We start from the raw sequence: 26095 nt of genomic DNA, 5'->3' as shown, positions 1-26095 counted from the left end.
TCGTGCAGGAATTCTCTTACAGTTAAACCTAGGGTGGATGTGCAGTTCCCCCATTTTGCTGTGAATCATGATCTGTTGTACAGAGTCACCAAAGAGCAAGATCAAGTGAATGAACAACTGGTGATATTTCAGCCTTTTAGGCGCAAAGTGTTACATTTAGCTTGTGTTCATGTACCTGGGTGTCATCTAGGAGCAGATAAAACTAGAAAGGTTATGCAAAGGTTTTATTGGCCTGTGGTAAACAGGGAAATTAAGTCTTCTGTGAGTCCTGTCTGACCTGTAAACTTACTGCTCAGACACCCCATTTTTGAAGTCCACTGGTACCGCTTCTGATTTTCAAAATACCCTTTGATCATGTAACCATGGACTTGATGGGACCTGTAACTTTATTCAGCTAGGGGACACCAATACCTTTTTTGGTTCATGGCTATGCACCAGGTATCTGGAGGTGGTCCCTTTAAGAAGTACCTCATCTAAGGATATCACATTTGAGTTGTTTCACATGGTCATGAGAACAGGGCTAATGTCCAAAATCCTGACCAGTCACGGTACCCCTCAGGGGCGGACTGACAACTCATGGGGCCCCCGGGCAATAGGGGATCATGGGGCCCCTGTGTCCTTGCCCAAACTCAAAAAAGCCTATGAAAAAGGTACCAGGAGCATCTTATGGGGCCCCCTACTGACCCCGGGCCCTCGGGCAGTACCCGAGGTTCCAAATGATCAGTCCGCCCCTGGTACCCCTTTATGTCTAAGATTTAGAATGAATTCAGCAAATTCTTTAAAATTAAGCAAATATAGACTTCAATGTATCATTCACAAACTGATATATTAAATGAACAGTTCAACAAAACCCTAAAGGGGTTGCTCATAAAAAGTGGTTCAAAAAAGATGAGAATTGTTTACTGCCTCATTTGTTGTTTTTTGTAAGGGAGTTTCCTGAGGCATTCAGGGGGTTCAGGCCCTCTGAGTTGGTTTTTCGGCAACACCACCAGGGACTACTGGATATAGTTAAGGAAATGTATGAATAAGTCAGCAAATTCAGGACTGAATGGCACACAAGATGTCCATATGCAGGGAACAATTACAAGCTGAGATTAAAAGATTTAAACCATGGATGGTCTACCATCCAGAGAGTTTCAACCTAGTTATTGAGTTTTTGTGTTGGTGCCAGCTGTGGAGAGCAAATTCCTAGCAAAATAGCATGGATCCTTTGAAATAGTTGAAAAGGTGGGAAAGGTTAACAATAAAGTCTGCCAGCCCACAAGGAGAAAGCCTTACTGATCCTGTCATGCCCACCTAAATAAACCTTGGAAGGAAAGAGATGCTTTCACAGTAGACCACAGAATTCAGGAGGATCCTGATTTCCACATTAAAGTAGGGATAGCAAAGACCCTCTCTCCTTCTAAAAAACAGGAGTACGGGGAAGTTGCCAAGCGTCACTAATGTAAATAGTAACAATAATGTCACAAACCCTGGGGTCCATGTAAATCTTAAGTGAGGATGAGCTTAAGGTTTGATTCAAACTCAGGTTCAAATCGAATATTGGGTGTTTGGGCTTTTGGATGAACACCCAAACTTTTACCTGCTAAGGAATCTCTGGCCATGTAAGCACAGGGGCAGGATGGTGGTGACATCACTGACAAAATATGGTCATAGCCATGGATCAAATATGGCCATGGTCAGTAATGTCACCATAGCTCTGCCCCCTTGTTTGTAAACCTAATGACAGCTACAGAGAGCTGCATTAGCACAGGAGTGTGCCATAAGGGAGCAGATTGGCATATTGATGGGCTATTTCTTTTGGAGATCGGTGGAGATAAATGATGGATTTTTCTTTTCTAATAAAGGACTTATCAATAACTTGTGTGTTTATTTGCAACTGAATGGTTTGTGCATGAGGAGGGGTAAGTGCTATGGGTTGTGGGAAGGAGGCTTTTGCCCTCATCAACATGGTACCCCTCATGTTAAAGGCATGTGGCTTGGTATAGTTCTAGGCCTGCAAGGCTGCATGCTCAGATTAAGGGTGTGGTATGTATTAGGAGGGAACACATCCATTTCTTTTATCAGAAGGGTCTGGTATGGAATTTGGGGGGGGAGGGCATACCCTTTTTTTGCAGGGTTCGCCCTCAAAATCCATACAAGATTTGAAAGGTCAGGTATTTATTTTGGGGGTACTCAATGTAATTTTTTTGCAGTGTGGGCTGCTTATAGCTATAGCATATCCAATGTACCTGGTAGTCATTTTGGGAAGCTACTTGAGGTACTATATACCCCTTACTAATTCACTTTACCCTGCAAGCTACTTGAGGTACTATGTACCTTTTACTAATTCACTTTACCCTGCAAGCTCCTTGCTTTTATTCATGTGGGGGAAAGGGTGATATCTGGGGGCTCCCTTATCCTAAATAGGGCTTTCAGATTCCAATAAGTCCCCCCTTACCCAATCAACCCCCAGGCCAGGGTATTGAGGAAGAGACCCTGGTTCTCATCAAATGCCTCATCCCACATATTGAGGGCATGTGGCCTGGTATGGGTCCTAGCCTGCCAGGCTGCATGCTCAGATTATAGGGCTGATATGTATTTGGGGGGACCATACCCATTTTTTTGAGTTCCCCCTAAAATCTGTACCAGATCTGGAGGGTCTTGTATTGATTTTGGGGGACCATTTAATTTTTCCAGATATGGAATGTAATTTTTTTTGCATGGGGAGGTCTTAATATCCATACTAGACTCGAAGGGTCTGGTATTAATTTTTGGAGTATTCCATGTCATTTTTTTTACATGTTGATAAAAGTGAAAAATAGAAAAAAAAGCTGTTAATTCACTTTACCCTGCAAACTTCCTTTATCTTGTAAATAATGCAAAGAACAACCACCTGAAATACATACCAGACTCTCATCCTCCTTGATAAGGGTCTGGTGTGTATTTTGGGGTTGTTACTGTTAGTAGATGTTACTTTTGCTATACTACTTCTTAATAAATTAACTGCCCAGTTCTCCAACAAACTAAAGTATCACGGACAGAAACAATTGAGTACTGTCCGTGATACTTTTTTTATTTGCACTAACATACAATTTTGAGGGAAAGCTTTTGGGGAGTGTCCCCTTCTTCAAGGTCCAAGCAGTACTATACAAATCTAGAAGGGGACACTCTCGGAAATATTGTCCTCAAAATTGTATGTTAGTGCAAATAAAAAAAGTATCACGGACAGTACTCAATTGTTTCTGTGTGAATATGTAAAATATTTGTAACATACAGTCAGGTCCATGAATATTGGGACATCGACACAATTCTAAAATTTTTGGCTCTATACACCACCACAATGGATTTGAAATGAAACGAACAAGATGTGCTTTAACTGCAGACTGTCAGCTTTAATTTGAGGGTATTTACATCCAAATCAGGTGAACGGTGTAGGAATTACAACAGTTTGCATATGTGCCTCCCACTTGTTAGAGACCAAAAGTAATGGGACAATTGGCTTCTCAGCTGTTCCATGGCCAGGTGTGTGTTATTCCCTCATTATCCCAATTACAATGAGCAGATAAAAGGTCCAGAGTTCATTTCAAGTGTGCTATTTGCATTTGGAATCTGTTGCTGTCAACTCTCAAGATGAGATCCAAAGAGCTGTCACTATCAGTGAAGCAAGCCATCATTAGGCTGAAAAAACAAAACAAACCCATCAGAGAGATAGCAAAAACATTAGGCGTGGCCAAAACAACTGTTTGGAACATTCTTAAAAAGAAGGAACGTAGCGGTGAGCTCAGCAACACCAAAAGACCCGGAAGACCACAGAAAACAACTGTGGTGGATGACCAAAGAATTCTTTCCCTGGTGAAGAAAACACCCTTCACAACAGTTGGCCAGATCAAGAACACTCTCCAGGAGGTAGGTGTATGTGTGTCAAAGTCAACAATCAAGAGAAGACTTCACCAGAGTGAATACAGAGGGTTCACGACAAGATGTAAACCATTGGTGAGCCTCAAAAACAGGAAGGCCAGATTAGAGTTTGCCAAACGACATCTAAAAAAGGCTTCACAGTTCTGGAACAACATCCTATGGACAGATGAGACCAAGATCAACTTGTACCAGAGTGATGGGAAGAGAAGAGTATGGAGAAGGAAAGGAACTGCTCATGATCCTAAGCATACCATCTCATCAGTGAAGCATGGTGATGGTAGTGTCATGGCGTGGGCATGTATGGCTGCCAATGGAACTGGTTCTCTTGTATTTATTGATGATGTGACTGCTGACAAAAGCAGCAGGATGAATTCTGAAGTGTTTCGGGCAATATTATCTGCTCATATTCAGCCAAATGCTTCAGAACTCATTGGACGCCGCTTCACAGTGCAGATGGACAATGACCCAAAGCATACTGCAAAAGCAACCAAAGAGTTTTTTAAGGGAAAGAAGTGGAATGTTATGCAATGGCCAAGTCAATCACCTGACCTGAATCCTATTGAGCATGCATTTCACTTGCTGAACACAAAACTGAAGGGAAAATGCCCCAAGAACAAGCAGGAACTGAAGACAGTTGCAGTGGAGGCCTGGCAGAGCATCACCAGGTATGAAACCCAGCGTCTGGTGATGTCTATGCATTCCAGACTTCAGGCTGTAATTGATTGCAAAGGATATGCAACCAAGTATTAAAAAGTGAAAGTTTGATTTATGATTATTATTCTGTCCCATTAGTTTTGGTCCCTTAACAAGTGGGAGGCACATATGCAAACTGTTGTAATCCCTACACCGTTCACCTGATTTGGATGTAAATACCCTCAAATTAAAGCTGACAGTCTGCAGTTAAATCGCATCTTGTTTGTTTCATTTCAAATCCATTGTGGTAGTGTATAGAGCCAAAAATGTTAGAATTGTGTCGATGTCCCAATATTTATGGACCTGACTGTATATACCGGTATTATCTACACCTTTAGGTGAACTGCATTAATAGGTTGCTATACACTATTAGAAACCACCACTGGGAACATGAAAAATACCTGGTAGAAGGTCCTCAGGAAGAAAGGGTTTGAGTCATCTTCAAATCTATCAGAAAGAATGTGAGATATGCAGTGAACAAGCAGAAGAGTGAAGCTTCCAACAGATTGAAGGTACTCTCGAGGAACAAAGAGTTTGTTTTCTGCTCTCTGTAAAAAAAGGATTAGATCTTATAATTATGCATAGTATTGCTCTAGACTTACAATTTTCAATGTTTTTTTTATGTGTAACAAATACATAGAAAGAAATAACTACTTTTGTTTAATTGTGTGTACCTGAATTCTGACATAAAATAATTTTAGTCTATTAGCAAACAAATACATTTATTGTATGCAGCTCTTTAATGCTGAGACTAAAGCTGGCCATAGATAAATAGGATTTCTAATGAAAGATTTTGTTTGTTGTTAACATTTGGTTATGGAATGAATGGAAGTTACCAAATGAAAACCACGTAAGCTGTTTGAAATTTGTTTATTTGAGAAAAAAATTCCGTCCTGCCCATTCAAATAATTAGAAAACCAAATTAACTTTCTTAGAACATTCTTTTTTTAAGAATTTTTGTTTGAAATTCTGCTCATCTGTGGCCAGTTTAACAATAATTTCAGAGGTATTTCTAAGTAAAATGTGTGTGTCTCTTTTGGAAAATGGGCATTAACCCTTTCACTGCCTGGTCCATATGGCATACAGACCTACAGAGCTCCTTCCAGCTGGCCAGGTCCGTATGCCATATGGATCTGCATTCCTCCTCTGCTATAAGCTCATATAGTCACTTCAGTGACCATGAACTTATATTAGAACTGTTCAGCGGACTCTGATGAACACACCAATAGCTCTGATCAGCAGATGACAATCCGCTGATCAGAGCTAGTCACCTAAAATATATTCTCCCCTCGCCCCCCGCTGCCACCATGGGTTCACTGACATTTCTCCCCCTGCTTCCCCCAGTCTAATCAGCTAAATATCAGCCCCCCCTCCCCTGCTGCTGCTCCTAATTCTAGCTTTCCCGTCAACCAATCCTGCCGCTGCTGCTGCTCAGGAGGGAAATAACTATCAGGATGGAAAGTGTGTTTACCAGCCCCCTTCCTTTCCTTAACCCCTTCCCGCCGACATCACACAAATATGCGGCCTCACAGAACTGGGCTTTTTTCCGTGGGGCTGCCTATTTGCGTACCTGTCTTTGTGCTGGGGGTCACATGATTGCTGTGATAGCCTCTGATTGGCTATCACAGTGACCAGTCACTGAAATCAGCCCCCCTTGTTTTTTTTCTCTCTAAATGGAGGAGAGAAATACATTGTATCTCTCTATCTCCTTGCAAAGGAAAATACTGTAAAAATAAATAAATATTTAAAAAAATAAATAAATAAAGAATGAATACCTAGATCAAGGTTTGGTCTAGTTCAGTTTCTACACATATATGGTATCACTGTGAAAATGTATTTCGGGTTGTTCTTTGGTGGTAGGTTATGGTAGTAACAAGAAACACACAGCTAAATTAAAAAAATATATATTTTTTTACTATTTTGGGCCAGATTACCTTTTGATAAAAAAAATTCAGGAGATATCCATTACCATTTACCACCAAATAAAATCCCAATTTGTTCTGAAAAAAACAAGGTATAATTCACCTAGATGTACAAATAGTTTTGATAATATGTACGGTTTTACTAACACATGTCAAAGTTGTAAAATTTTACTTAGGCTTTAAGATTTGTTTTACCCGTAGGCGTGAAGGGGTTAATGAACATATTGAGCAATCGGTACCGATCACTCCCATGTTCATTCATCACTGAAGCATAGTAAACACTGTTACCTAGGCAACAGTTATGACTGAATAGGAGTCTCTCTGAAGAGACTTCTATTCATTCATATGTGGTGCAATTGAAGCTGCAGAAAAGGACTGAGGACTATGTCTTTTGTCCTTTTCTCTGTTTCAAAAAAGAGACATCAGGGGTCTGTTTAGACCTCAGATATATCTCCAAAGCCCCCTCACCCCCCCAAAAAAAGTATAATAAAATTGTAAAAAAAAAAAAAAATAAATAATACGGCCTCGTTTACAAAGGGCATACTACAGCATATGCCCTTGGGAGGTCGTGTTTACACAGGTGTTCTCTGTATCCATGGGCAGGCAGTCTCATTGATATCAATTGGGATGTAGCAATTGCACAGGCACAACTGCTGCTCCCAATCTGACATCTGTGTGGGACCGGGTGCATGTCCCTGAGCTGCCTACATTTTGGGTCATACACCCACACCAACACGGATATCAGGTAGGGAGCAGCGGCTGTGCCCATGCAGCCGCTGCAACCAAATTGAGATGAACGGGACTAGCTGCACAGGGATGACACCTGTGCATCCCCATGCTTGTAAACACAGTCCTTTCATTACCATACACTTTAGTACGCCCCATGTGAATGAGGCCTTAGTAGGAATTTAGCAGGAATTTTGTACGCTATGTTTGTGTCCACCAATAATAATTTTAGTGTATTTTTTGTGAAAATACCGATTTGCTAAAACATTGCACAGCTATTGTGGGGCTTAAAAAAATCAGTAACATTTTTTTTTCATTCTACAGGTCATGTGCTTTCAGAAAATACATATGGTTTTAGGGGGTCTTTTACAAACTCTGAAAGCTGTAAGGGAAAAATGCTAACCTCAGATTTTTAGAGTAGATTGTTTTTATTTACAGTTTTGTGCAATATCTGCTTTTACCATTTCACGAAAAGGCGCAATTTTAATTTTACAAATATTTGTTATTTTTTAGTGCAATAGAGTTTTAGCTTTTATATTTAGTAGGAATGTAGCAAGAATTTTATATTTGCTGTGTTTGTGTATGTGAATACGTTTTTTGTGTATTTTTAGCGAAATTATGGTTTTGATAAACATTTGCACAAATATCACAGGGCCTAAAAAAAATCAGTAACATCTTTTTTTTATTCTACTAACCCTATGCTTTCAGAAAATGTATTGTTTGGGTTTTTTTTTACAAACTCTGAAAGCTGTAAAGGAAAAATTAAAAAAACAATGGAAAAATTTTCCATTCAAAAATGTTTTTGAAGTAAACAATGTTTTTGGAAATCTGCTCCAAAGTTTCTTACAATGGACTACTGCCAGTATTAGCACTTCCTGTTTAATGCTGACAACACTAGCAACTGCCTCTCAATTAGCAGCAGTGTTGTCAGTCTATCTGACCTGCCTTGGATTATATATGAACAACATTGTTTCTGCCAATGGCTCTAAAAGCTTTTACAGGTTTTTTTACTTCGCTAAGCCAAATTACATTGTGAGTGTGTGTGTTCGTAGGGGAGGAGGGGGGATATGTGGGTATAGCAGATGTGGATGCAAGAGGTGAACTGTAAAATACCCGACTGTCTCGATATTTTGTTAACTTGTGTTGATGAGAAAAGTCCAAAACAGCAAGTCCTTCCAGCTCTTGCATAAACTCAAAAATTGATTTAATAATAATATTGCATAAAATTAGAAATAAAATATTTTAATACAGAATGTTTAGATAATATCCAAAAATATAGTTATGTTCTTGAGATACAAATTGTATGTAAAATTGTCTTTGTGTAGTGTTAATCTGTAGGCTCCTTAGCCCAGCTTCTAAAAAGTGTGCCACCAAAAAGTCTTTGTTCTGTTCTATAAGGAGCAATTCAACCCCCACCTTCTCCTAAAAGTGGGCTGGTTTTCCCTTCTGTCTCTTATAGACCAACAACCTATACTATCATATATAAATACCCTAATCAAGAAATATTACAGAATAAAATTTGTATGCTTAACATGTATGAAATAGATTCTTACAATTTTCTTATTAGTGAAACTTTAGCTCCTACCCACAGAGATGGGGGAAGGAAAGCTAGCTAACCAATTCATGACTAATTACTACCACATGTTGCGCGAATGTAGAGAAAAAGCCCAAGATATATATCCATATACATATGTATTCACATAGACTAACAATAGTCTGTTTTTCTTACTTTTCCCAATCTAGAACAAATAGAAATATAACAACTCAATTATTCTATTAAGATCCAACACACTCATACATATGTTAGTACTGTTAATAAGCAGATATTAGGTTATGGAAAGCTTCTAACATGAACATAGGCTTTAAACAGCAGATAATAGTTAATCACATCTAGCTACACTTGTTCTGTGATTCTGAAGACATTTTACAGCTTCTCCAGGCCACTTCTTCAGGTCAGAACTAAAGAAACAGCTTGAAAGCTTGAATAAGGGGGGCGCTCGTGAGCAGCGCAGGGAATGGCTGCCTGACCTCCGTGCTCCTCCGCCGCCGAGCACATTTCTCCATTAATCCCCCACCTTTGTCCTCACTCTCCGCTGACCCCCCCACTACCTATGGGGGAAAAAAACGCAGCCTCCCGCGCCTCCAGTGCTCAATTACAGAACTGGCCCGCCGATGTGGCCTACTCGTCGGCAGAAGCCCCGGCCTCAATTTTGCCCGCATCCCCGCTGCTACCCTCGGGCTGCCCGGACACCTTCTCGGACATGGAGAGCCTGCCAGACATCTCTGCAGACCTCCCACAGCCCCCTCTGTGGGACGCCGACCCCCCACAGCCCTTCATGTGGGCCACAGACCTCCCACAGCCCTCCTTGAGGGCCGCAGACCACGCACAGCCATCCTTGGGGGGCCACAGACCCCCCACAGCCCATCTTGCGGGATGCGGACCTCCTGGCCAGGTTTAAGACCATGCTGCAGCAGGAGTTTCACACCGCTACTTCCAGACTAGCGAATCATCTCACCAAGGAAATTCACAAATTGGGGAGCCGCGCTGATGTTCTTGAAGATAAGATGGATGCCACAGCTACGGTGATCAAAACTCATGAACAGGACCTTTCAGATCTGAGAAGAGAGCTTGACGCGGCTCTCTTGCGCCTGGAAGATTTTGAGAATAGATCCCGTTGGGGTAATCTTCGCCTGTGTGGCCTGCCTGAAGCCATCGTTGACCTCACGTCCACTGCTACCGCGCTTTTTCAAGAGTTGGATCCAGCGATACCGATTGACCGTCTGGAGTTCGATCGCATTAATTGGGCCCTGGGTCTGAGGAGGTCTGAGGGTCCTCGTAGGGACATCATAATTAAATTCACCTACTGCCGTACGAAAGAATCGCTCCTTCGCTCTGCGCGAGACAAGCAGGATCTTCGCTTTCAAGGTCATCCGTACCAGCTGTTTACGGATCTGGCAACATGCACCATACAGAAACGTTGACAGATGAAACAATTCACGTCAGTCCTCTTGAATTGTCACATCAAGTACCAATGGGGCTTTCCATTTAAGCTTATGTTCGCATGCTAAAGTCGGAGCCATGTTGTCCACAATCCGGAAGAGGCCTAGTCAATCTTGGAGGCGCTACACCTTCTGCCCTCACGGGATACCTCCGTGCGGCCCTCCGGTTCCCATCCTCCATCTCAGCTGAGGCGTATATGGGAGAAAGTTGGTAGCCATAAATGCTCCCTCCCTAGTACCCCTCCACTGTCCAGATCCTCCCGCTCTGATTCAGGTTGAGTACGGTTGGATGGGTAAGATTTTTCACTTTTCAGATGGCTTGATCCACTGCCGTGACTGTCCGCGTTTCTGATGGGGAGGAGACCTTGACTGGCCCTTGTTGGGCAAACTTTTCATATGTTTTTGATGTTGCTTATTTTTAGTTTTACAGTTTGAAATATTATTCTATTCAATATTGGTCTGTACTGGTGGTGATCCTCATTCCCCAGTACAAATGCAAATGCATCCCACGTCGCGGGAATACACTTTTTATTTGGCCCCACACTTGAGCTTTTGTAGAATAGATGATGTTTTCATTTCCTTCCAACATTTATCTTTAATTCAAAAGATTGTCCTCTTGACCTCACACTGGTCTGATCATGACCCATTGGTCTTTTCACTGTGTCTTTCTGGTATGGCTCAGCCCTCTTTTCTGTGGAGACTCAATGAATCCCTGCTCACCACTCAGGCTTCTTGCTCCCAGGTTCTTTCACACATTCAATCCTATTTTACGGACAATGTGGGTTCTGTATCCTCGGCCGTTTCTCTGTGGGAGGCTCACAAAGCCACCATTAGTGGTCATTTGATTCAAATCGCCTCGTCCAGGAAACGGGCCAGAGAGAAGAGGATGTTGGAATTGACCTTGAGATTGACCGTGGTGGACGCTACCTGGAAAGCCTGCCCGACTACGGCCAATAGGAAAGCTCGAGATGTGGTGGCTGCTGAACTTGATCTTCTCTCCATTACATAAGCTGAAAAGGCCTTACGTTGGGCCGGACATAGGTTTTATACATGCGCCAATAAACCGGGGCCAATGTTGGCCAAGAAACTTAATTCACTTGGTCGCACGCATAAACCTGTTCAACTCCAAATGAGGGGCGGTGGCCTTACCTTGGACCCTGTGAAGATTACTCATAGATTTGCGGATTTTTTGTCCTCTCTTTACCAAAAACTGAAAACCTTTGTCGCTGAACATGCTGATAGCTTTTTTGCTGAGCTACACTTATCCTCTTTATTCGATGCAACCCGAGATGCCCTGAATGCGGATATCTCTGAATCTGAACTCTACCAAGCCATCAAATCTTTGAAGGCCTCCAAGGCTCCAGGTCCAGATAGGTTTTCTGGGCTCTACTATAAAAAATTTGCCACCGTTCTGGTTCCTCATTTGACGGCCTTTTTCAATTCTTTGAAGCAGGGTTCCCGGCTTTCTCTGGAGACTCTTCAGGAGCATATTACTATGATCCCTAAGAAAACTGAAGATGCCTTTGAACCGCAAGCTTTCAGACCGATCTCGCTGCTAAACATGGACTTGAAGATTCTGGGAAAGGTTCTGAGCACCCGAATTAATAAGTATCTACTCTCACTTATTCATCGAGATCAGATTGGCTTCATTCCGGGGCGACAAGCTGCTCATAACATCCGTAAATTCATCCATCTCATTCATATTTTACATCGCCACAGGATACCAGGGTTCCTTTTATCCCTAGACATTTATAAAGCGTTCAGTTCACTTTCTTGGGGGTTTGGTGACGCATTTCTGGCTTGGATCTCGGCTTTATATTCGTCTCCCACGGCCTCTGTTGAATATGCAGGTTTTTTTTTCCTTATCCTTCCCTATTTTCAGGGGCACGAGACAAGGATGCCCATTATCACCTGCTCTTTTTGTTCTCGCTCTTGAACCTTTAGCTGCAGCCATTCGAAATCACCCGGATATATCTGGTGTCCCTTATGCAGGCACTCAATACAAAGCCAACCTTTATGCTGATGATGCCCTTTTGGTTTTAACCAATCCTCTCATCACTCTCCCCAATCCCCAGGTCATATTGGACCATTTTTCGACTATATCTGGCCTTCGCATCAATTTGTCTAAAACCACGGCATTGAATATTACACTCCCTGCCGTCCTGGTTGAACGGTTGCAGACACAATTTCCCTACCGTTGGGCATCCCATTCTCTGGCTTATCTTCGCGTTACACTTACTTCCTCCTACTCTGCCTTATTTTCTGCTAATTATTATCCCTTATTTGTTACTTCCTTGCTTCATTCTTGGCAGTTTCCTTCTTTATCTTGGATTGGCCGGATACATGCTGTCAAGATGACTATCTTGCCAAAGATCCTGTACGTTTTCTGTACTCTCCCTATTCAGGTCCCCGCATCTTTTCTTCATGTACTACAGAGCCAGATTCTTTATTTGGGCTCATAAACATCCCAGATTGCCTAGAGCCACTCTGTATACTCTTAGATTACAGGGAGGTTTGGGAGCTCCACAAGTTTCTAGATACTACTTGGCGGCTCAGATTTCCCAGCTGTCTATGCTTCATGCCATGACAGATATCCCGTTATGGGTACTCTTAGAATTACCCAACTGTGCTCCACTTTCCTTAACTACATTGCTTTGGCTCCCGCCTAAGTTGCACCCTCCGGATTTGAGCCCTATCATTCTTCACAGTTTAAGAACCTGGGATTCTGTAAAATATTTGGGTAATTTGATTTCGTCATTTCTACCTCTTTTGCCGATTATCCTTTATTTCCGCCAGGCCTAGCACATCCCCCTTCTTTCTCTTGGTGGACCTCCCATGGCTTTGTTATTGTACATGATTTTCTGAGAGCTCGTACGCTTACATTTTGGGAGTCTCTTCGAGAATCAAGGGGGGGTCCTGCCACGGGAATAATATCGGTATTTGCAATTGCGCCACTGGGTCTATCCCTCCGTCGTACCTCTACATACCCTTACTGCAAAATTCCCTTTGAACACGCTTGTCGGCATTCCCCAGGGTCCCCTGGTCTCATTTCTGTAATTTATGCCTTCCTTAACAGTAGGTCTTCCTCACCACCCCTGTCTTATGTCTCTCAATGGGAGCGAGATCTGGGTGTCTCGATTGCGGCGGAGGATTGGCGTAGGGCCTGGAGGATGGTGGTGAAATGTTCATTCAATACAGTCACTCTTCAGGCAGCCTACAAAGTTTTCCTGCGGTGGTACTGGGTCCCAGCTCGGACTGCTCACTTTAATCTGACTGGCGGAGATAGGTGTCTCCGGAACTGTGGTCTAAGCGGGGACGTCTTGCACATTTGGTGGTCGTGCCCGCGATTGATAGGCTTCTGGTCTAGAGTTTTTGGTTTGCTACAAACGTTATTTCATATTACGGTCCGTAGGGGTGCAAAGGTGGCCCTCCTGCATTGCCCAATTTTGGGTCTGTCTAGATCTCAGCAGAAATTGGCATCATACCTATTCATTTCGGCCAAACGTGCTATAGCTCAAGCTTGGAGAACCCCTTCGGTAGTCTTGGTGTAGGGCCTGGGGGATGGTGGCGAAATGTTCATTCAATACAGTCACTCTTGAGGCAGCCTACAAAGTTCTCCTGTGGTGGTACTGGGTCCCGGCTCGGACTGCTCACTTTAATATGACTGGCGGAGATAGGTGTTTCCAGAACTGTGGTCTACGTGGGGACGTCTTGCACATTTGGTGGTAGTGCCCGCCATTGATAGGCTTCTGGTCTAGGTTTTTTTGGTTTGCTACAAACGCTATTTCATATTACAGTCCGTAGGGATGCAAAGGTGGCCCTCCTGCATTGTCCAATTTTGGTCTGTCTAGGTCTCAGCAGAAATTGGCATCCTACCTATTCATTTCGGCCAAACGTGTTATAGTTCAAGCTTAGAGAACCCCTTCGGTAGTCTTCCAGGGGGTGAGGACCCGGATGAATGCTATGTTGTTCAATGAACAACAATAGTTTCCCTTCTTTCATGTTTTATTTCTAATTCCCTTTTGTTTATTTTCTTTTCTTCTAACCTTTTTTCTTTTCTCTTCTTTTCCAATATTATGTTGGATTACTGCTGCTATTTGGTTCGGCTTTTTGCCGTCCCTTCTTGATGTCATAGGACATTTTGTTATTTGACTAATACAAGTCAGCAGGATGTCTCAGTTTATGTGTTATTGTTCTGCTCTGCCCCTGCGAGGGCACATTTTGAGCTAGTTAAAAACAAAACTTTCTTAATAAAAATATTGAAACAGAAAGCTTGAATAAGCTGCAAAACATCTTCAATATTACAGAACAACTCCAGCTAAATGTGACTACCGTATTTTTCGCTCCATAAGACGCACCTGACCATAAGACGCACCTAGGTTTTAGAGGCAGAAAACAGGAAAAAAAATATTCTAAACCAATGGACTGCAGACATAATACAGGAGATGACCAGAGACTGTGGACACAGTACAGGTGATGACCAGAGATTGCGGACACAGTACAGGAGATGACCAGAGACTGCGGACACAGTACAGGAGATGACCAGAGACTGCGGACACAGTACAGGAGATGAACAGAGACTGCGGACACAGTACAGGAGATGAACAAAGACTGCGGACTCAGTACAGGAGATGACCAGAGACTGCGGACATAGTACAGGAGATGACCAGAGACTGCAGACACAGTACAAGAGATGACCAAGGACTGCGCATAGGAGATGACCAGAGACTGCGGACATAGTACAAGAGATGACCAGAGACTGCGGACAGCACAGGAGATGACCAGAGACTGCGGACAGTATAGGAGATGACTGCTGACCTTTGGGGAGGGGGGGGAGCGGGTACCTGAATTTGACAGGTACCCGCTCTTACTTCCGCGGAGTTGTTCTTTGGTTAGTGTCCGCTCTGCAGCGGGACCTTACCTGTTCCTCTATCCAGCGCCGCGCTGTCTTCCCGGCTTCTGTAGTGTGGGCGCTCGGCTTGACAGCCGGGTGCCCAGTGCGCATGAGCGAGAAGTGCTGTGCTTTGTGATTGGTCCAGTGGCTTCTGAGACCTGTCATGTGTCCCAGGTGCCGCCTTACCATTCACAAAGCGCTCCGCTTCCCGCGCATGTGCACTGGGCACCCGGCTGTCAAGCCGAGCGCCCACACTACAGAAGCCGGGAAGACAGTGCGGCGCTGCATAGAGCAACAGGTAAGGTCCCGCTGCAGAGCTGAGCGGCCGGCCCTGTATTCTGACACAGCGGCGGTGGAAATACCGGACTGGCCGCTCCATATTCGCTCCATAAGACGCACTGACATTTTTCCCCCTTTTTTGGGGGGAAAAAAGTGTGTCTTATGAAGCGAAAAATACGGTAACTACTATTAGCTATACCATGACTTGGATGAATAAGAGCCTTCACAGCCAAAAATGGAAGGTTCTCCGTGAAGATGGAAGGGGAGTTTTAGAAAAGGTGAATGTGACTTACATTATAATGTAATGTATGGCAGCTATATGTTTTTATAAATAGCTTTTAGGGCAGTTCTGCTTTTAAATATTAATACAAGTTGAGGTTTTCTTAAAAAAAAAAAAGTCTGCACAATGTAAATATATACAAAAGGTAAAGAATTATATATAGTTGTAGTGTTTGAAACATACTGTGGCGTTACTTACCATGTAAAAGAAAGATTCAGTAAAGGCATTGCCTTGATAATTAATATTAGGCAAAGAAGATGCCACATGCAAAGAAAGATCTGCAATCTGTGGAAGTAATGACACGTCATATTATTAAACAACATTATTTCAGCCATAAAATTTAAAGCCCAACCCTGAACTGAGTGAAAAAGACCAAGTTCTGTCAGATTTTTCCTGACGGAAATTTCTAATGGAAAGGTAGACAGCTTAAATATGCGTGGAATGTCTTCCTCCACCAGTCACACTCAAATAAGTTACATCTTGCCTGAACCATCCTTTGCCAGGATCCGAGTCTGAACCTGCGACCTCTGTGGTGTCTGGCTGTGACTCTGTGTCACTAGGGATGCTGGACAACTCCCTTTCTGATTCCTTGAACAATCTTCTTTGTGTCTTGTTGCTAGTGAACCTTATATGTTTTGCTCCTTTTGTGAACGTGCTGATTTAAGTCATGTTGTTGCACCACCTGTTTGCCAGATTATTGTGCTCTCTCCAGGCGATATTTTGCTCCTTGCATACAGTATGTGCTGCTGTCCTTATCTTCACTACCACTCAGTATTGACCCTTGACTTGTTCACTGACTATGCTTCCATCTGATCCCATCCAGCTAATACTTGTTACCAACCTAAGGCTTATTTACTGACTGATGTTTCTGCTTGATCCCTACCTGCTACATATGCTACTGGATCCTGGCTTGATTACCTATTGGTGAGGCAATTTTGAGGACCTTGACCTGGTAATAGCACACAGCAAAACCCATCTCCACCATGAGGAGTTCTGATGGATACCCACTATTACTTAGACCCTGCGCATATGGTGAATCCAAGTCATCCATTAGGAGGATCTGCTTGTATATTTCCTGCTGACTACCCAGGGAAACTCTGTACTGCTACAACCACTGGCCTCTGATCCTAGACCATGACATCCTTCTTTCATCTGTCAGGGTTTGTCACCTTTAAACACTAGTTTGACTTTAACCTTTAGTCTATATTGCAGCTTAATATAGCCCCTTGCACTTTATTATTTCACTGCATTTTTTTAATACGTATCTTCATTCCCTCCTACTGTGTATAATATACTGCATACCACTTTTAGCATATTAATTTAGGCTTCTCTTGAAATACCTTACTTGGTTATAAAGGCTTTTTTTTTACACATTTTTGGCTGGTGGCTTTATGTTCAGCATGTTGTGGGCAGTGTAGCAAACTTGCTCATCAGAGTTGGATGCGGAGTTCCCCTTTTTCATTAGAAGTATTCCTCAATCCTTTATTTCCTACCCCCTCCCTTCTTGAGAGGCACAGGGACAGATGTATAAGTGTTAAAAGTTGCTGGCAGGCCGGAGCAGCAGGGGGCCCAGCGCTACAAAGCCCCCCCATAGAGACAGCAGCCTCTCTGTCCAAGGGACCTGTGTGATTTCACACCTCGGGGAAGGATGGCAGAAACTTCTCAAGAGTTCATGGCATTCCCCAGAAGCACAAACAAGATAACATTTTTAACAGATCTGGTTTTCCCCTATGTTTCATATCATGGATTATGACAGATGTTGGTTTTAATTCAGAGTCCGCCCGACATCCCTCCCTAAACAGGTATTGGCATTCAGGCTGCCGGTGCATCGATTGCGTTCCATTAGCTGGACAATCGTTGTGCAGGGCGCAGCTGAGTGTGGCATTGTAACGCACGTCACATCGCGGTTTTAGATCGGCCGGTCCTTTGGTCACGAGTTTGGTGAGAAGGTCTGGGGTCTGACGCCGCGGGTGTGACGTATTATTGTTGGTCGAGGTTGTGCGATTGTCGCATGTTGAGGGTGGCGATCGGGCGAACGTGACAGGCAGGATTTTAAATTGTCTGTTATTTTTACCTTTTATATGGGGGGAGTGTTGTGTGTTAGAATACTGCATATTGAACATCACACTACAGTTTCCAATTTTTGTGTTTGTATTACCATTTGCCATAAGTTCTATTTATCCCCATGTCTCTGCTTTAAAATGTCCATAGAACTGAAAACAGCAGAACATCGACCAAACACAGTAATACTGCAAAATATATAAATGTACACTGATTAAATACACTGCTCAAAAAAATGAAAGGAACACTTTGAAAACACATCAGATATCAATGGTGAAAAATCTCATGCTGGATATCTATGCTGATATAGACTGTGTTAGGAACGTAAGGATGCCCCATCGTTTGTTGGAAATTAAAATGATCAACCTACAGAGGACTGAATTCAAATACACCCCCAAAATCAAAGTGAAAAAATGATGCAGCAGGCTAGTCCATTTTGCTGAAATTTCATTGCAGCAACTCAAAATGGTACTTAGTAGTTCCTATGGCCCCCACATGCTTGTATGAATGCCTGACAAAGTTGGGGCATGATCCTAAGGAGACAATGGATGGTGTCCTGGGGTATTTGCTCTCAGATCTGGACCAGGGCATCAGTGAGCTCCTGGAAAGTCTGAAGTGCAACCTGGCGGTGTCAGATGGACCGAAACATGATATCCTAGAGCTGTTCTATTGGATTTAGGTCAGGTGAGCATGGGGGCCATTCAATGGTATCAATCAATTCCTTCATCCTCCAGGAACTGCCTGCATACTTTTGCCACATGAGGCCGGGCATTGTCGTGCACCAGGAGGAACCCAGGACCCACTGCACCAGTGTAGGGTCTGACAATAGGTCCAAGGATTTCATCCTGATACCTAATGGCAGTCAGGGTGCCATTGTCTAGGCTGTAGAGGTTTGTGTGTCCATCCATGGATATGTATCCCCAGACCATTACTGACCCACCACCAAAATGGTCATGATGAACGATGTCACAGGCAGCATAACGTTCTCCACGGCTTCTCCAGACCCTTTCACATCTGTCACATGTGCTCAGGGTGAACCTGCTCTCATCTGTGAACAGCACAGGGTGCAGTGGTGGACCTGCCAATTCTGGTGTTCAATGGCAAATGCCAATCGAGCTCTATGGTGTCAGGCAGTGAGCACAGGGTCCACTAGAGGAAGTCGGGCCCTCAGGCCACCCTCATGAAGTCTGTTTCTGATTGTTTGATCAGAGACATTCACATCAGTGGCCTGCTGCAGGTCATTTTGTAGGGCTCTGGGCTCTGGCAGTGCTCATCCTGTTCCTCCTTGCACAAAGGAGCATATACTGGTCCTGCTGATGGGTTAAAGACCTTCTACAGCCATGTCCAGCTCTCCTAGAGTAACTGCCTGTCTCCTGCAATCTCCTCCATGCTCTTGAGACTATGCTGGGAGACACAGCAAACCTTCTGGCAATAGCAGGTATTGATGTGCCATCCTGGAGGATTTGGACTGATTGTGCAACCTCTGTAGGGTCCAGGTATCGCCTTATGCTACCAGTAGTGACACTGACCCTAGCCAAATGCAAAACTAGTGAAAAACAGTAAGAAAAGATGAGAAGGGAAAAAAATGTCAGTGGCCTCCACCTGTAAAACCATCCCTGTTTTGGGGGTTGTCTCATTGTTGCCCTTCTAGTGCACCTGTTGTTAATTTCATTAACACCAAAGCAGCTGAAACTGATTAACAACTCCCTCTGCTACTTAACTGACCAGATCAATATCCCAGGAGCTTTATTGACTTGATGCTATTCTCTGATTAAAAGGGGTCCTTTAATTTTTTTGAACATTGTATCATTACAACAACCTGCCACATACATTTTCCAAAACACTACAGTTACTGCTGCTGTGGCAACTATACATTATTTATTTGTTTAATGCCCAATCATAAAAAAGGAACAATGGTTGGGAACAGACTGTTTCAATATACAATTACAACTGTTTAATTGAGCATCCATGTGGCAAATGAGGTTTAATGTTGATAAATGGTTATGCATTTGGGGGCTAAAAATATGCATGCATCATACATACTAGGGGAAGTACAACTGAGGAAATCAATGGTGGCAAAGTATCTGGGTGTTCTGGTAGATCATAAGCTGAAATATAGCATGCAATGCCAAGCTGTGGTTTCCAAAGCGAGCAAAATCCTTTCTAGTAGTAAAAGAGGTATAGACTGCAGACAGAGAGATATAATTTTGCCTCTGTACAAATCATTAGTAAGACCTCATCTGTAATATGCAGTTCAATTTTGGGCACCAGTTCACCAAAAGGATATTCGGGAACTGGTGAAAGTGCAGAGCAGGGCAACCAAACAGATAAGAGACATGGAGGAGCTCAGCTATGAAGAAAGATTAAAGGAATTTAATTTATTTTCTTTTGGGAAGAGGAGGTTAAAGGGGGATATGACCAACATGTATAAATACATAAGTGGTTCATTTGGTAGAGCTACCCGCTTTAAGGTAATCAAGGAGGACAAGGGGGCACTATTTACATCTAGAGGAAAATAAATGTAATCTCCCAATAGAGAAAAGCTTCTTCACAGTAAGAGCTGTAAAAATGTGAAATACACTCCATTAAGAGCTGGTCGCGGCCAGCTCAGTAGATTGTTTTAAGAAAGTCCTGGATTCTTTCCTAAATGAACATAAAATAACTGAATACTAATATTTATAGGTAAAATTGATCCAGGGAATATCTGATTGCCTCTTGGGGCATCAGGAAGGAATTTTTTCCTCCACTGGAGCAAATTAGATCATGCTTTATTGGGGTATTTTTGTCTTTCTCTGGATCAACTGTGGGTCTTGAACAGGGGTGGACTGACAACTCATGGGGCCCCCAGGCAATAGGGGATCATGGGGCCCCTGTGTCCTTGCCAAACTCAAAAAAGCCTATGAAAAAGGTACCAGGGGCATCTCATGGGGCCCCCTACTGAACCCAGGCCCTCGGGCAGTGCCCGAGTTTCCAAATGGTCAGTCCGCCCCTGGTCTTGAATAGTGTATATGGAGGTTTTCTATTTGTGTTTGTTGTTTTTTTTCTCTCTGTGATGCTATTGCTATTTTTATGGTTTTTACAGCATAAAAATAGAATTAGGAACGTGTTTTAGAAGCTATGCCTTTCGTATTGGTATGCTAATGAACCCGTCAGGCTGCTTTGTGAAGCTTCTTAAAGGAAATTAGGTAGCATGAAGTAGGGGGAGGGGAAAAGGGCTTAGGACAACCATGTGCTAAGAGACAAAGGAATAGTTGCTCTGGGGACTTTGCAGAGGAAGCAGTGGTACTGGAGACTTGGGAGAAGAAACAGTGTGTTAGAGGATTTTAGCGAGAAGCAGGAAGCAGTCCTGAATCCTAGAAGATAACTCCACCATAAAGAAATATCCAAGTTAAGTAACTATTTCAGTGTAACTTATCACATGCAGTAGATAGTCAGCTTATGCATACTGTAGGCATATTTTTGTTATACTTTGCCAGAAATTGTTTTCCTGTGGTTGTTTGTGCAGCCTGTTTAGTAAAGCAAATATTAATATATTATAGAGTTTTAAGTTTCTTTGACTTATACCACAAAATAACCTTAAAGAGACACAAAGCAAAACACTTGGGGGCTTGTGGCTGGATTTGCGCTAAAGTTCAACTGAATAAAACCTCTTTTGCTTGTGCTGAGGAAAGATGCTGCGTATGCTGTTTAGGAAGAGTAAAACCGCAGAGTTTACTTGTGTCCAGGAGAAGACGTGCACTCTGCCTACCTGGGCCAGAGACAGTAAATGGATGTCTATTGCAAAGGAACTTGCTAGGTATACTTCTCCTTTGAACAGAGCTTTAGGTGGTTTTTCTCAGATCTTTCCTCAGTTTTTAGTCTTAGAAGTTTTGGATTGGATTGGAAAAAAGGCAGAGGTAGAAAGAGACCTATAGAAAGAGCAGCTTGCAGTGGTGACCGAGTAAGGTACTCAAAGTCAAACCTGTAGTGGCCTCAAAGTGCGTTCAAACCACTGTAGGCAGAGCTGAAGAATTGAATGAGTTCTGTGCAGCCCTCATAAATAAGTCTAATGATGCCCTCACAGATTACAAAAGCCCTAAGCCTGTAAGCAGAAGTAGGACAGGTGCCACTGTTACTTCCCATAAGTGGGAAGCTGGGAATCTGATCAGCTCAAATAGAGATTGTCGAGTTGAGTCAGAAAAATTGAAGGCAAGGTCTATGTTCTCCAGGAGACACATGTGGACTGATTTACTAAAGGTGGGGGTTCCTGGAGTGGAAATAGCTGGGATTCCTATACCAGCATTGCTTAAGAGGTGGAAGCAAGTGGCTGGGAATGGTATATTCAGTCACATTAGGTGTTTTTGTTGTCATAGCCTGGAGCACATTGCTAGCCAGTGCCATGCTATGAAGACTGTACAGCAGCAGACCAGTGTTCCTAGGACAGCACAGAGAGAGATGCAGTTTTATTCTTTCCATTGGAAATCTATGCCTTTTTTTGAAAGTGTTATAAGGCAACAGTGGGCACCCTACAATAGTTTTGCAGTTAAAAATGGACAGATAGAGAAATGTGAGCAGTGAGCTATGTTTTTGGCACAGTTGGAAGAACATAGAATCTGCTTTCTCTCTCTTACTCTGTTAAGGTAATGAACATTCAAGAGGTGGAGCACTCAGAGCAGATGACCAGGCCAGATGGGATGAGACAGACTAAAAAAGAAAGATGGGGATGATTTTTTGATGGCAGCTGAACTGAAGTAGACTATCATTCGAGCATTTCCTCGACCAGAAGGACACGGGACTTTCATCTGGGACTTTCTTTCCATCTATGATACACAGACAGCCAAGGACAAAGGAATGTTACAGATTGCACAGGGACAAAAGTCTGATTGTCCAGAAAATATGGGGGTCAAAATGGAATTTTGTTCCTCACATTTACAATATGGGGGGGGGGGGGGGGTTCCTCTGGACAAAGTTGTAAAAGCTGCTGAGAATTGCTAAGTTTCCAGTTTTTCATATCATGCTATACAAATCAAAATGTGTTGCTATGGGTATGAGGTGATTTTTGTAGCATAGATATGGATTATGCTTTTTCCTTACAACCCGGCATTTCCTGGTCACTCACAAGATGAAAGCTCACACAAGCCGCACAACTGGAAGTTTGCGAGCCGATATCTTGTGAGTGACCAAGGAATGCTGGACTTGAAAGTGAACACAGGCTGTTTTACTGCAGTGTCCCAGTTGGTCACTTTTTATGTGAGTGCAATTTATTTTAATAAATATTGGTGGATACATGAGATACACTATGATGTGCATTCTTTCTGGATTTTTGTAGGATATTATTATTATTATTATACAATATTTATATAGCACCAAAGGGTTTGCTCAGCGCTGTACAATAGCAAGGGGGACAGAACATGAGACAAGACAGTAACAATACAATACACGAGGGGTTTGAGGGCCCTGCTCTTTCGAGCTTACAATCTAGGAGGGAGGGGAAAGTAGTACAGGAGGAAATGGATGTAGGGGATGGAGTAGTGGGAGGAGTGGAGGAGGTCAGTTGTTAGGTGAGGGTGGGGTAGGCTTCCCTAAAGAGGTGGGTTTTCAGGGTGCGCCTGAATGTGAGGAAGGTGACAGTCTGATGGATTGGGGTAGGGAGTTCCAGAGGATGGGGGAAAACCTGGAGAAGTCCTGCAATCGGGCATGGGAGGAGGAAACCAGGGAGCTAGAGAGTAGGAGGTCCTGTGAGGAGCGAAGGGCACAGGTAGGGTGGTATTTGGGTATCAGGTCGGTTAGGTAGTTTGGGGCGGCATTGTGAATGGCTTTGTAGGTCAGAGTTAGCAGTTTGAATTTGATGTGCTGGGCAATCGGGAGCCAGTGAAGAGATTGGCAAAGGGGGGTGGCAGATGTGGAGCGGTTGGTGAGGTGGATGAGTCTTGCCGCTGTGTTCTGGATCAACTGGAGTGGGGATAGCGTTTGTTTGGGTAGGCCAGTGAGAAGGGAGTTGCAGTAGTCAAGGCATGAGATGATAAGGGAGTGTACGAGTTGTTTAGTAGTGTCTGGGGTGAGGAATATACATATCTTGGAGATGTTGCGGAGGTGGAGCCTGCATGACCTTGATAGTAATTGGACGTGAGGTTAGAAGGAAAGGTTTGAGTCCAGGGTGACACCCAGGACTTTGGCATGTGGGGTGGAAGTGATGGTGGCGTTGTTAGTAGTGATGGAGAGGATGGGGGTTGGCGGGCTGGGGGGAAGACCAGGAGCTTGGTTTTGGACAGGTTTAATTTTAAGAAATGGAGCGACATCCAGTCTGATATGTCGTTCAGGAGGTGGGCGATGCGGGCGGAGAGTGAGGGGGTGAGGTGGGGGGTGGAGAGGTAAATTTGTGTGTCGTTGGCATAGAGGTGGTAATTGAAGCCGTGGGAGTGTATTAGTTTACCAAGGGAGGAGGTGTAGATGGAGAAGAGAAGGGGTCCGAGGACAGAGCCTTGCGGGGACTTCAACAGAGAGGGGGAGGTGGCAGTGTTATAGGTGACGCTGAAGGAGCAATGGGAAAGGTAGGAGGAGAACCAGGAGAGAGCAGCGTCCCTGATGCCAAGGAAGTGCAGTTTAGTAAGGAGTAGAGGGTGGTCAACTGTGTTGAAGGCCGCGGAGAGGTCAAGGAGCAGGAGGACAGAGTAATGGCCATTAGCTTTGGCAGTTAGCAGGTCGTTGGTGATTTTAAGTAGGGCTGTTTCGGTGGAGTGTGGGGGACGGAAGCCAGACTGTAATGGATCAAGGAGGTTGTTATCAGTGAGGTGGGCGCTTAGACGATTGTAGGCCAGGCGCTCAAGGAGCTTGGAAGTGAATGGTAGCAGGGAGATGGGTCTAAGGTTGTTTAGGTCAGTGGGGTCAAGGGAGGGTTTTTTGAGTATGGGGGTGATGTGCGCATGCTTTAGAGGGGAAGGGAAAGTGCCAGTGGAGAGGGAAAGATTGAAGATGTGGGTGAGGGAGCGAATGATGGAGGGCGGGGGGTGACTGGAGGAGCTGTGAGGGGATAGGGTCCAGGGGGAAGGTGGTGAGGCGGGCTTCAGTGAAGACCTTAGAGACCTCCTCAGTGGTAGCTGGGCTGAAGGAGTGGAGCGTTGGGGAGGTGATAGTGTGCGGGGCATAAGGTATAGAGGGGGTAGTGCGGCTATGAGGTCGGAGGAGGGGAGGGTTATGGGGTTGATGGAGAGAGGGGGGCTAGGTGGAGAGGTATATTGTGAGTTGACAATGTCCTTACGGATTGCGTCAATCTTGCTTTGGAAATGATTGGCAATCTCGTGGGCGGTGAGTGAGGTGCTGAGTGGAGGTGGGGGGGGAGAGAGCAGGGAATTGAAAGTGGAGAAGAGACGGCGAGGACAGGTGGAGAGGGTGTTGATAAGGGTTACGAAATAGGCTTGCTTGGTGGCGTGGAGGGAGGTGGTGTAGGTGAGGAAGGTGGCTTTGTAGAGGGAGAACGCGCGAGGGGATCTAGTTTTGCGCCATAAGCGCTCCAGCGCGTGACTGCATCGTTTGAGACATTTCGTGTGGTCGTCTTGCCAGGGTTGAAGTGGTCGGGGTATGGTGTTACGTGTGGTTAGGGGTGCCAGGGAATCGAGGGCAGCCGACAGTGAGTCATTGTACACAGTAGTGGCCAGGTCAGGGCATGACAGAGGGAGGATACTGTCATACAGACGGTCAGCTGCTGGGTGGAGATGGGTTGGGTTCAGGTTGCGGAGGTTACGGGTGATGGTTTGACACTTTGGGGGGGGGGGGGGGAGTTAAGGGAGGGGGAGATGGAGAATGTGAGGAGGTGGTGGTCAGAGAGGGGGAAGGGGGTGTTAGTGAAGTCGTGGGGGGTGCAGAGGTGGGAGAAAACGAGGTCCAGGGTGTTTCCATTGGTGTGGGTGGAGGACTGTGTGTGCTGTGTGAGCGCGAAGGAGGAGGTTAGGAGGAGGAGTTGGGAAGTAGCCGGGTTGTTGGCGTTGATGGGGATTAGAGATGAGCGAATCGAACATGACGAAGTGGAATTCGTTCCGAAGATTTGGAAAAATTCTATTCGCGACGAATCCGAAGATTAGCAAACTTCGGATGCACGAATCGAATTTTCCCAAAAATGGCGGCGACATGTGTGGCCACGGAGAAAATGGACAGAGAAGATGGGGCGGGGATCTCTGGGAAGGCGCGCAGACAAGGCGCGCTGACCCATAATGCATTCATGACATGTGATCGCATTAGCCAATCAGCAGCCAGCCAGCACTATAAATCGCGGCCATCTTAGAATTCTCCATTAGCCTCCGGTCATTCAAGAGAGACAGACCTGTCTGTATTAAGGGACAGAGTTAGGGCCACAGAGAATTTAGG

General features: G+C 44.2%; 1 protein-coding gene across 1 annotated transcript in view; it reads right to left on the bottom strand.

Moving 5' to 3' along the window:
* LOC149468421 (uncharacterized) overlaps positions 1-26095 on the bottom strand; it is a 90377-nt gene that overhangs the window by 7273 nt on the left and 57009 nt on the right. The window contains exons 9-10 of the mRNA XM_089670234.1: positions 15893-15979; positions 4995-5141 (exon numbers count right to left, since the gene is read on the bottom strand). Coding sequence (XP_089526360.1) covers positions 4995-5141; positions 15893-15979 — 234 coding nt within the window. The remainder of the gene's footprint in view (positions 1-4994; positions 5142-15892; positions 15980-26095) is intronic.

Source organism: Staurois parvus, unplaced genomic scaffold (assembly GCF_062004578.1).
Source record: "Staurois parvus isolate SC_StPar_1 unplaced genomic scaffold, SC_StPar_1.0 ptg000087l, whole genome shotgun sequence".
Lineage (NCBI taxonomy): Eukaryota > Metazoa > Chordata > Amphibia > Anura > Ranidae > Staurois > Staurois parvus.
Note: the sequence above shows the minus strand (reverse complement) of the source record. Positions and strands in the feature narration are given on the sequence as shown.